Genomic DNA, 11782 nt, shown 5'->3' with positions numbered 1-11782 from the left:
GAAATCCGGATGGCGTTTGTCCTGTATAAGCATCTGGGTTCATACCTTTCCACAGAAAACGCCAGCATGAAGTTCAGCAGTGAGACATTAAACACCAACTACTCTGTCATCGTCAACTCTCCCATTATAACAGCGGCCATCAACAAAGACAGTAACAAAGTTTACCTGTCCGACCCCGTCATATTCACAGTCCGACATATTCAGGTACAAGGCTGTAAGACATGCGGTTTGTGTTGTGTTCACTGTGAGATTTGTTGTCAGAATAGAAACATCCAAGAAATTCCAGGAGTGCTGGACTGTGTGTGTGTGTGTGTGTGTGTGTGATTGGTTGGGTAACTCAGATGAAGAGGTGATGAATAAATGGTTGCTTTAACAGCGGGTCCCTCAGTCACACTACCAGCATTTATGCCTGAATAATTTTTCATCCAACCACTTTATTGAAACGTACCCAAAAAATTACACACACAGATACTCTGCCTCCAGCTATGATTAAACAGGTTGAGAGACCAGGGAACTTGGTTTCCTGTTTGTGTGTGTGGGAGGACGTTCACGGGAGAGCGATATCCGCAGAACTCTGCAGATTTCCACAGAATCAAAACGTCTGGATCTCTGCATGTCCCAACGGCCTGTATCTCTGTTTATTATAGATTTAAGCATATTTGATCATGCTTTCAGCCACCATTAAGAGCGATTCACTTTTTGCTCCTTTTAACACATTTTACAAAGTTTAAATCCATTGCATAGATTTTTCCCCAAAATGCTGAAATTTATATTATATGGAATTAGCTGAACTTTAGAGGGCTTTTTGATCATTGTTCATCAGCCTTTACCACCTTGTGGTATAAATGTGAATTGCACTTATTCAATCATCAAAGATTCACTTATTGTTGTGCAAAAAAAAACAAAAAAAACCTACACTGTTACGCACTTCAGGCTGTTAGCGACCCTATACAATTTTTACAAAAAATGTATGGGAAAACAGGCATTGTTTTTTATATATTTTTTTTTCTTGTTATATTGTTTATAATGAACTCATTGAGGAATACTAAGAAGGTTGAAAAAAATGAATGAGGGGGAGGGTAGTGAATGACGTCCCGGGTAACTAACGACCTGAAGTATGCGTTTAAGGCTTAAGTGTGTTAAGAAACAGTCATGAAAGTGTATTCTTTTTAAGTACACTTAAGCCTTTAATTTCATTAATATGATATTATCTGCAAGTGCAATCTTTATTTTTTTAAATATACGTTTAAGATTTGAATAACACTACAAGTGCACATTCAGTACAATTAAGCACACATTGATTCATGTTATTCCAAAAGAAAGATAAAAACAACAATCGTCACTATAGTCTTTTCAAAATATAATGACTTGCCCCACCTCTAAAACAAATGACCAAACCCTTGTTAACCATTAGTTCTCTACACAATCGACTGCAAACTCACATCAGTCGGCCAATGGTTTTGATCTGTTTAATCAAGGTTCTCCTGGTGTGTGTGTGTTTATGTGTATGTATGTGTATGTGTGTGTGAATGGCTTTGTGATATTAAAGTCTTCCTTCCACTGAGCGCCTGATGGCCCACATCTATATTAGTATAATTTCAGCGTGGGTGAAGAACAGCGAGCTCATATCCTCAATGAAGAAACATCCATTTTACCCAGAGCCTCTGGTCTGAAGGATGTCTGGAACTGGCATCAAAATTGCACAAAAGAAGCAAATGAAGTGTTTGAACGTATCTGACCAGATCTATGAGATGAAACTTTAGTCATTTCCAGTGTGAACAGGGGCCAAATTCAATGCCCGTCATGCACCAAATGCAACTAGAAACTGCAAATAAATAACATCCTACCTGGTCATTTTTTCATGAATTGCATAAAACACAGTAATCATTTAACATGTGCTAATTGCCCAGATCAAATTAACATCTGCCGGATGTCCTTTAACTTATCTCAGTGTAAAATTAGAATTTGTATGTTTTGCAATTTGAAAATGTACATAATCAAATTGAATGCATTATAATTGATTCAACAGAATGTAATACAGATAAAAATACAGTAAAACTGTAAATACAGTATATATATATACTATACATATACTATATACTATATACTATACTATACATATATACAGTATATATATGTTTTTGGTCAATAATATATATATAGCTGAATTTTCAGCATCATTGGTTGCAATCTTCAGTGTCACATGATCTTTCAGAAATCATTATTATCAACAGTTGTGCTGCTTCATATTTTTGTGGCAACCTTGATACTTTTTCTTTGATTAAATAGAAAGTTCAAAAGTTGAACATTTATTTGAAATATAATTCTGTTGTAACATTATAAATCCCTTTACTGATGTTTTTGGTCAATTTTATGCATCCTTGCATTAATTTCTCCTATTAATTTCATCATCATCCATCCTGCAGTTTCATGAGCAGTAAAGCAGTAGTTCTGTGGATGAAATTCTTTGTTGCAAAAAAGGTTCATTTTGGCTCCTGGGTGTAACTCTTGTTATTGCCCATGTTGTGTGTTCTGCTCTCTAATGCAGTTTGCTGTTCTTCCTTCTTCAGCAGTCCGAGGAGAATTTCAACCCCAACTGTTCATTCTGGAGCTACTCAAAGCGCAGTATGATGGGCTTCTGGTCCACGCAGGACTGCCGGCTGCTCGGAACCAACCGAACACACACCACCTGCTCCTGCACACACCTGACCAACTTTGCTGTGCTCATGGCTCATGTGGACGTGAAGGTAGTGATACTTTAAACACATCTGTCTGATATATAAACATCAGGCTTGTTCTAAGCTAAGATGTTTCCAGCGACAATTTATCTGTCCACACATGAAAACATTGCATGATGTAGCACAGCCCATCAGATTGTTTTCAAAGCAACAATTTAAACATTGCAATAATGAGGTTTTACAAATGAATAACACTATTACGAACACCCCCAAAATATGTACATATATATTGTTCAAGTGTTTTTTCTTGCCATTTTACATGGAGGAAGCCAGCAATCCAATCTAAGAAACTGTAAATGATATGATCTAAATCATCCCGATATGTTTATAGAGGTGATGAGTGGATTTTGCTCTGAAGAAATCAGAAGAAAGATGTGAAGTGTGTTTGTTTGAAGCAGTGATGCAGCACAGATGATCAGGGGTGTGTTAATCAACTAGCCACTCACGACTGTTTCCTGAATCCTTATTGTTGCAAATTTGTAGTTCAACCACGTTGGTTAATTATGTCACACAGGTGGTGGAGTAATAACTTCTTTTAATTAATCCATTTGAGATCAAATTAAAACTAGATTTTTGCCATAAATTAAGGACATGGCATCTTTTTCTCAGTTATTTTGCTTTATGTCCAGATTCAATCATAGGCTCATAGTAAGCACATGTAAACTCAAAAAAGGTGCTTTAAGGTTCTCACCCCCCACCTTGGTCTCTTTTAAAGAAGACACTCAACAGATTATTAGATAAGTGAAAGTGTAAGTTCATTCTGTAAAGCAAATGTACTACTAATAATAATAATAATAAATAATTATTATAATAATAATAGTCATTTTCGAGTCGTGGAAACAGCGAAAGATTTCCTCTCTAAGAAAATGAAAACTGTATGATCTAAGGCTAATTTTAGACTGCAGGCAAATACTTTTTTTTTTCTCAGAACAGATCTTTTCAGACAGACTATCTGCACTATGCAAGTGATCAAATAAGATGTGTATGTCCAGACATACCCTACATATCTGCATGGGTTGTTTTGGTAATGACTTAGGCATACCCAAGTATGTGATGAGGCTTTCAAAATAGATGCAGGAAAAAGTTGCATCATCTCACTCTCTAAATAAGTGGCCTGTCGAATCGTGGTGCAGAGCTCCTCCATTGCACAAGAAAAACTCAGCAATGGAGGAAACTGGTATATGTATGAATACTTCGCATTTCCGTTACCTATTTTGACGTTGTCGCTGTGTCGCCTTAAAGGGATACTCCACTTTTTTGGGAAATAGGCTCATTTTACAACTCCCCCAGAGTTAAACAGTTGAGTTTTCCCGTTTTCGAATCCATTCAGCCGATCTCCGGGTCTGGCGGAACCACTTTTAGCATAGTTTAGCATAGATCATTGAATTGGACAAGACCATTAGCATCTCTCTCAAAAAAATGACCAAAGAGTTTCAATATTTTTCCTATTTAAAACTTGACTCTTCTGTAGTTACATCGTGTACTAAGACCGACGGAAAATGTAAAGTTGCGATTTTCTAGGCTGATATGGCTAGGAACTATACTCTCATTCCTGCGCAATAATCAAGAAACTTTGCTGCCGTACCATGAGTCCAGCAGGCGTAATGATATGACGCAGCGCCTGAAAATAGGTCTAATAGGTTAGACAAACATAGTCCCGGTCACGTTGGAAGTTACAGAGCTGGGGACTATTTTCAGGCGCTGCTTCATATCATTACATCCCGGAGATCGGCTGAATGGATTCGAAAACGGTAGAACTCAACTGTTTAACTCTGGGGGAGTTGTAAAATGAGCCTATTTCCCCCAAAAAAGTGGAGTATCCCTTTAAGAGTGATGCAAATGACAATTTTAAATCCGACTTGAACAGCCAGAGCGTTCAGACTGAGACGCATCTGGAGACCAGATTTTTTGCTTTCCAGACTTTCAAAAACACATCTGGATAAAATCTGAATATGCAAAAAGTCTGATTTTTGCTGGCAGTCTGAAGACATTAAACTTCCCAGGATGTTTAAAGGTGCTGAATGGATTTTGCTCTGAAAATTCAGAAGAAAGACGTGAGGTGTGTTTGTTTGAAGCTGGTGGATGTGGAGCAGATCTCTGTGGAGACTGTTTATTGTTTGTTGATGACTTCAGGCTGTGAGGTGCATTGTGGGAGATCAGCGGGTGGGCGGTCTTTATCTCTCCATATGATCCATGATCAACGACGATTCCCAGCTGAGCGACTCAATACTCGCTGAACAAACACACACATACACTGGTGTTTTTTTTAGGAATGCATTGTTATTGTTTTTTGTTCGTTTTGAGCATTTTTTAAAAGGCCAACATGATACGTCTGACATACAGCTTGACGCCTTCTGAGTTTGCGTAAGTTGCTGCCATGCATTATATTCGAAATGATTACATATTATTGTACACATTTGACTGTTTTCATTTTGTTGTTTCTCCATTGAAGTCTTGTTCTCTGTGTTGTCGAGAACACAATTTGGCTGCAGGGTTTTTTCCTCCGTCTGCCAGGCGTGGGGTCGCATGGGACGGAGCCTCAGCCAGGTGCATTTAGTCTAAAAGCTTCATTTACATTTTCCATTCACAGCCGAAGTTCGGCTTTACCTGGAGTGAAACCGAAAAGCAAGAGAAGAACAATTGACAGGATTGAAAAAAAAACAGTGAAAATGAGGGAAAAAAAATTCATTTTGACAGATGAAACAATGGCCTCGCTCAGTGGCCCTGTGGGGCACCATCGTCAGTAACGACTCTCGAGAGGGGAGTAGATCGCTGACAGACGTTTTGATTAGAATGTGAGAAGGGAAAACTGCAGGCCTACTTCAGGTCCTGCTGTTTAGAATAAAGTCTACCGACTCATTTACATTGTGAGAGTCACGTCAGGAAGTAGCCGTCAATGAATGGTGCAATTCGAGACACACCCATTTAGGGCAGTGACACGCCCACAGCAGAAAGGGACACACACCCTCCTGGCTTAAACACACCCACACTTGTGCATGAGCAGTCATATTGGACATGATAAATAAAACTATTAGGTGTGTTCAACTTCATACAGTGCTGTGCAGATCGATCGGCGTCTAACTTGAAGCAGTGCATGCCGGTTAGAAATGTTGTCCAACGTGAGACAACGCCGACAACACGTCACTGTGACGTATGGATTCAAAGTACAGTGAGAGTGATTCGAGAGTATATGACTAACCCCCGCCGGCGCACGGTTGCACAAGTTCTGATGACGATACAGTTGTTCTGCGATTGGCCGGATTCAATAATGACAACGATGACGTGTGTTTCGTGTTTATTCTAAAATCTTCAGTTACCCTAATGCTCACAAATCCGTGTATTTATAACAGTAAAAGCTCTTTTCATGTAACCATAATATTATATTGTGTCATGTTTATCAAATAAAACCCACTTTATTGGTATTTAAACAGTATAGGCTTCTATTAAACTTTATTCTTGTACAGATGGCACTGTATTTAGCAGTACATGAAAAGTGTTTATGTTGCTTCATGAAAACGTCTGAGTATTTAACAAATATTCCATCAAATCCACTTCATCTGTAATAAAGTACGCAAACACAGTGCGAGCGTCACTACAAGAAGCAGAAAGTGTCCGTTTTCAATTCCGCCCCGACTGCAAGCGGCAACTCTGGACGATTGGTCTGCGCAGCAGCGCATGAAGTTGTAAACACCTAATAATATCTTTTTTGATCATGGAATAAAGCTGAAATAAAATATGAGTGTTAAATGAAAAACTTAAAATTAAACATTTATAAAGTAAATGTAGCCACGGTCACATCAAGGGTTAGTTACATTCACTGTAACAGTCTTGAACACACCCATATTTTGCTTAGCCACACCCACTGTACATATTTGGTTTGTGGGCGTGTCTTCTTTTAGTGGGCGCGTCAGAGCTTGTTCTGTGAAGTGGATAGATTTATGGATTTATTTATAAATACATAATTAAATAGGGTAAATAACCCTCCAGTGCTTTTTTATTGACAGATCAAAATGTTGTCACACTGCCTGAACTGTCAAAAAAAAAAAAAAACTTATAATTAAAAATGTTGCTTCAGCAACTAACTGAAATTAATTTAAGTTTAAGTTCTAAAATTACTAAAGCTAAAATTAAAATAAACTAAATAGAAATAATTTTTTTTTAAAAAGAAAAAAAAGACAAAAACACATAATTAAATATTAAAATGAACTAATCTTGTAAAAATAAATCTACAATTTGTCACACTGCCTAAACTGCCGTCCTGCAATTTTCAGAGAAAAAATAATAAATAAACAAATACATTAAATGTTGCGTTAGCTATTAACTGAGTTCAAATTAATTTAGGTTGAAGCACAAAAATTACTAAAACTAAGTCTGAAATTAATATAAATGAAAGCTAAATAGAAATAGAAATTATATTTCAAATAAACAAAAATACTCAAAATATTTTGTAAAAATGTTTTACTTTTTGTCTCACCACCTGAACTGCCAAACGATGATTGTTGTCCAGATCAAGCACCAAAATTTTCACAAAGACTTTATTGTACAGCATAACTTTTAAGCCACAGCAGGCGTAGACACACTCACAAAATTGTATTCAGTATAACCTTATAAATGGGTTTCATTCAGTCATGCATTTATCCATCTGTCCCCTCCGTTTCACCCTCAGATTGTTGGTGAACGAGAGAGAGATTTTGTGTGTAAATCCTCACAGGTGAGTGTTTTGTTGTTGCCATGGCTGCAGCAGTGCCAGTGATAGCGAGAGGTGTAGTAATGGACACATTGAGACCACTGGAGTGGCATAGTGATGCAGTGATGCTGAGTCTAGGGACAATGTCAGGCAATTGTCATCCAACCTTCAATCTTAAAGGAGGGCCGCCGGTCGTCATGGATATCTCATGCTCTCATCACAGAGGTGTGTGTGGAATATGACAGAATTATGACTCATTGGATTGAGAAAACGAGAACTGTTCGAATTCTGATACTGACTGCTGCATAGCTGAAATGCGTGCGTGAATGTGTTCTTAATGAGGCTTTGCACAGATGTGTGCTCGTGTTTACTGTTCTGAAGGCCTTTTATGAAAGACCGCGTGTCACTGATGCATTCAACTCATTCATTCTGCTCCGAATCTAAAGCAAAAGTAACATTCCTCCAAATGTACAGCTGTCGACAAATGAAATTCTTCCTCCTACTACTTTTTACATGACTATAGCTCCAGAGTTTCAGAAGTATGGGGGCGGCAAGATATGTTAATGTTTTTGAAAGAAGTCTCTTATATGTTCACCAAGGCATTATTTATTTGATCAAAAGTACAGTAAAATCAGTAATATTGGGAAATAGTATTGCATTCTATAATAACTGTTTTTTATTTTAATATATTGTAAAATGTAAGTTATTCCTGTGATGCAAAGCTGAATTTTCAGCATCATTACTCCAGTCTTCAGTGTCACATGATTCTTCAAAAATCATTCTAATGTGATGATTTGCTGCTCAAGAAACAGTTGTGCCGCTTCATATTTGCGTGTAAACCATGGTACTTTTTTTCAGGATTCTTTGATAAATAGATAGTTAAAAAAGATTTTATTTAAAATAAAAATATTTTGTAACATTGTAAATGCCTTTACTGACACTTTGGATCAAATGAATGCATCCTTGCTGAATAAATACATTCATTTCTTTAAGAAAAAATCGTACTTTATCGCACTTTGAACACTGGCTGAAACATTATATCGAGTCAATTTGTTAATATTAGTTAGTATTAGTAATCCTTACACTACATGACACAGCAGGTCATGTGATCTCAACATGGACGACTTTCTTCATGTACAATAAAATGTGGTAACACTATTTTACAGTGTTCTTGTTTCACGTTACAAATAGTTACTATAGCATGTGGTAGATTTCTCCCTAAACCTAACTACGTACCTGGAACCTAATTACCTGCGTCTACAGTCGACACTTAATAAATACATTTACATGGGGCATCTCCAGTCGACACCCAAGCATCTACAGTCTACACTTAGTAAATATATCTGGGGTGTCTACAATCGACACCCAATAATCTTTAAACTCTAGCTCTTGCGTCTAGTCGACAACTAGCCGAGTTCCTTACCCTAACTTCTTCCCCTAACTAGCTTTCTTCCCTAAACTACTTGCTGCGCAGCAATAATAAACAAACAGACTTCAGCAAATGTCCTTTTTTGATGCTTTAATCACGGCCGGGGGATCTCCCCCAAGAAGAAGCACGGCCGGAGGATCTCAGACAAATTCCATTGAGAATCCCACCAGCGAACACAAATACAGCAGTTTTTATAGAAAAAGGGAGTAAGGCAAAAATGACATGAAACATTACATAATTTCCCCACATTTTGATTGGTTTTTCATAGAAAAGCCCTCTTGTTACTAGGTAACCACAAGGTTTCATGTTTAGACATCTGTCTAGTTTCATTTCCCATATTAGTTATTTTTACACTCGCACAACCAAAGTCACAAGTTTTCGCCCAAAAGGGGGAAACATTTAAAAGCATATGAATGTTGTTCCTGCAAGAAAAACAAATGTTAGTTATGATTAATAAAAAAATCCATCACAAGCAATTACATGCAAATAACCCTAAAACAAACCCCAATCCTAACCCTATAGAAAGTAACCCTATACTGTATGTTGTTAATTGATATTTCTCAGTACTTAAATGTATAATTACACTGTAACAAGGACGCCTTAAAATAAAGGGTGTCATTGTTACAGTATAATTATATATTTAAGTACTGAGTAATATTAATTAATAACATGTACTTACTATAGCGTTAGGGTGGGATTAGGATTTGGTTGAGGATTAGTTGCATGTAATTATGCATAATTTACTGTTATTACTATGGTAAGTACATCCAACATATGTAACAAGGACACTGTAAAATAAAGTGTTACCAAATTAAGTATAACCTAACATGTTTTTCTAGATGACTGAAGCTATCTAATTTTAATAAAATAAATATATTAAAGTATATATTAAAATATATGTGTTTTATTATTATTATTTTGTCATTATTTCTCTGTGTATTTTATTTTTTATTTTATTCTTTTAATTGGCAAATGAGTACACCATCGGAACATGTTTAAACTGGTTTAAATGTCAATACATGGGAACACGTGATTGTGTGATAGAACCAGTGAATTGCTGGTGGTTGTTGATAATGTTTTAACTTGTGAATTGATTCACCGATTTGTGGAAAACTTCTCAGCATTAGACATAACAGCTCTCTTGTTGAACTGGTGTGTTTTCTGACCAACGTGAAGTGATACTGAGGGGATGAAGAATCCAGACGGGATATAAATCTACCAGATCTTGAATCTGGAAACACAGACACACACACACACACACACACACACACACACACTCACTCACTCACTCTCACACACACACACACATTCACTGATCTCTTTTCCATTTTGTACTGGTGTGTTTGATGGAGACCAGAGCGCAATTAATCACACACCTGCTCCATCACCTCTGTGCGAGTGTGTGTGTGTGTGTGTGTGTGTGTGTGTGTGTGTGTGTTTCATGATTGTTCATCTGTGCCTCTATGCTAGAGCTGGGTGATATATCTGTTATTATTTTGTTGACAATAAACTTAATCAATATTGTGATGAATAATGTGCTTTTTAATTGCTTTTAAGCTTGGTGAAGATCGCAACAGTATACCTCTTCTTGCTCCTTCTTTTATTATCATTTCTGATGATTGAAACGTGGAAAAAAAAAAAATGCTGTTGTTGTTCACAAGTCAGTTTAATGCAAACTGCCCATTTATTTGAATCAATTCAAAACTCTGATCAGAATCATCTCTCCGAAATGTTCATGGAACTCTCCATGTGGCATTTTCTGATATATAAATGGTTTAAGTAAAAACTTGATTACTACTAAATATATTGTTAATGTTGTGCATATTGTGATTCCTTTGTTTATTGAAAAACAGAACAGAAAGCTTTGCTTAAATATTTGTAACTACATTTAGTGTGTACTTGACAATGGTTGCTTTTTTGAAAAAAACAACAACAACATTTTAAGGCATTTCAGAGCAGAAAAATTAAGACATTTAGATGTATATAACAAATATTTGTAAGGTTTAGGCTTGGCCTCAAACAAAAAATTCTAAAGACGTAGGAAAAATAAACTTAGTATACAATAATCTACAGCAATATTACTTTAGCATTATGTGTATACTTTTATATTATTTATTAATATTTAGAATTATGTTTCATTTTAATACTTTCATTTTAAGTTTTTAATATAAACGACTTTCTGCAGCAATGTTATTTTAGTATTATTTTTATACTTTTTTTATACCTCAAAAAATAGCGAACTACATTTGTCTTCCTCATTTTAAAATGTTCAGTTTTCATAATGATTCATTATACATATGAAGTCTTACTCTCTACATGTGCATGTGTGTGAGTGTGTATGTGTGTGTTTATAGACACATAGATTTACTTTAGCTCAGCGTTGACTCTATAAAGTCTGAGGCCTCACTGTGGATTCTGCTGAGCAGGCTTGAGCTGTTGATTTACTTACAGCACTGACACACACACACACACACACACACACACACACACACACACACACACACACACACACACACACACACATACTGTGTGTTGAATATAGAGGAGATATAGCGCTCAAGGGTGAGTGGGCCTCAGGAAGAGTGATGTGTTATGTGCTTCAACGGCCCTCTGGGGCACACACAGAGACACACACACACACAGGCACATTTAAGCTATGTACTGTTACCTATGCAGCGCTCATAAATATTAATGTGCTGTGTTCTTCAGAAGTGCTGACATCCGGTCTTCCAGACTCAAAGTCTTCTGGGATGCGTCCCATATCAGCTGTGCTCTTTTCCCCTGCCTGTGCGGCCTCCGTAGGGACCCTACAGAGGGAGTACAGTGGGGAATCAATGACGGCCGTCTGCAGGATCTGAGAGCTTTAACTGTGGCACACTAATAAATCAAACTTACTGTCACACACAGTTACTGCCTTAAAGAACAACA

At 36.9% G+C, this 11782-nt stretch overlaps 1 protein-coding gene across 5 annotated transcripts in view; it reads left to right on the top strand.

The window, feature by feature from the left end:
- The window catches only part of LOC311287784 (adhesion G protein-coupled receptor L3), a 308150-nt gene that overhangs the window by 258079 nt on the left and 38289 nt on the right, over positions 1–11782 (top strand). For all 5 annotated transcript variants that reach the window (XM_084404835.1, XM_084404834.1, XM_084404833.1 and 2 more), the window contains 2 exons: positions 1–204; positions 2571–2747. The exon at positions 1–204 is cut by the window's left edge and continues 2 nt beyond it. In XM_084404835.1, the coding sequence (XP_084260961.1) occupies positions 1–204; positions 2571–2747 (381 nt within the window). The remainder of the gene's footprint in view (positions 205–2570; positions 2748–11782) is intronic.

This window comes from Rutilus rutilus, assembly GCF_951802725.1.
Source record: "Rutilus rutilus genome assembly, chromosome: 3".
NCBI lineage: Eukaryota > Metazoa > Chordata > Actinopteri > Cypriniformes > Leuciscidae > Rutilus > Rutilus rutilus.
This window is presented reverse-complemented; position numbering and strand designations above follow the sequence as displayed.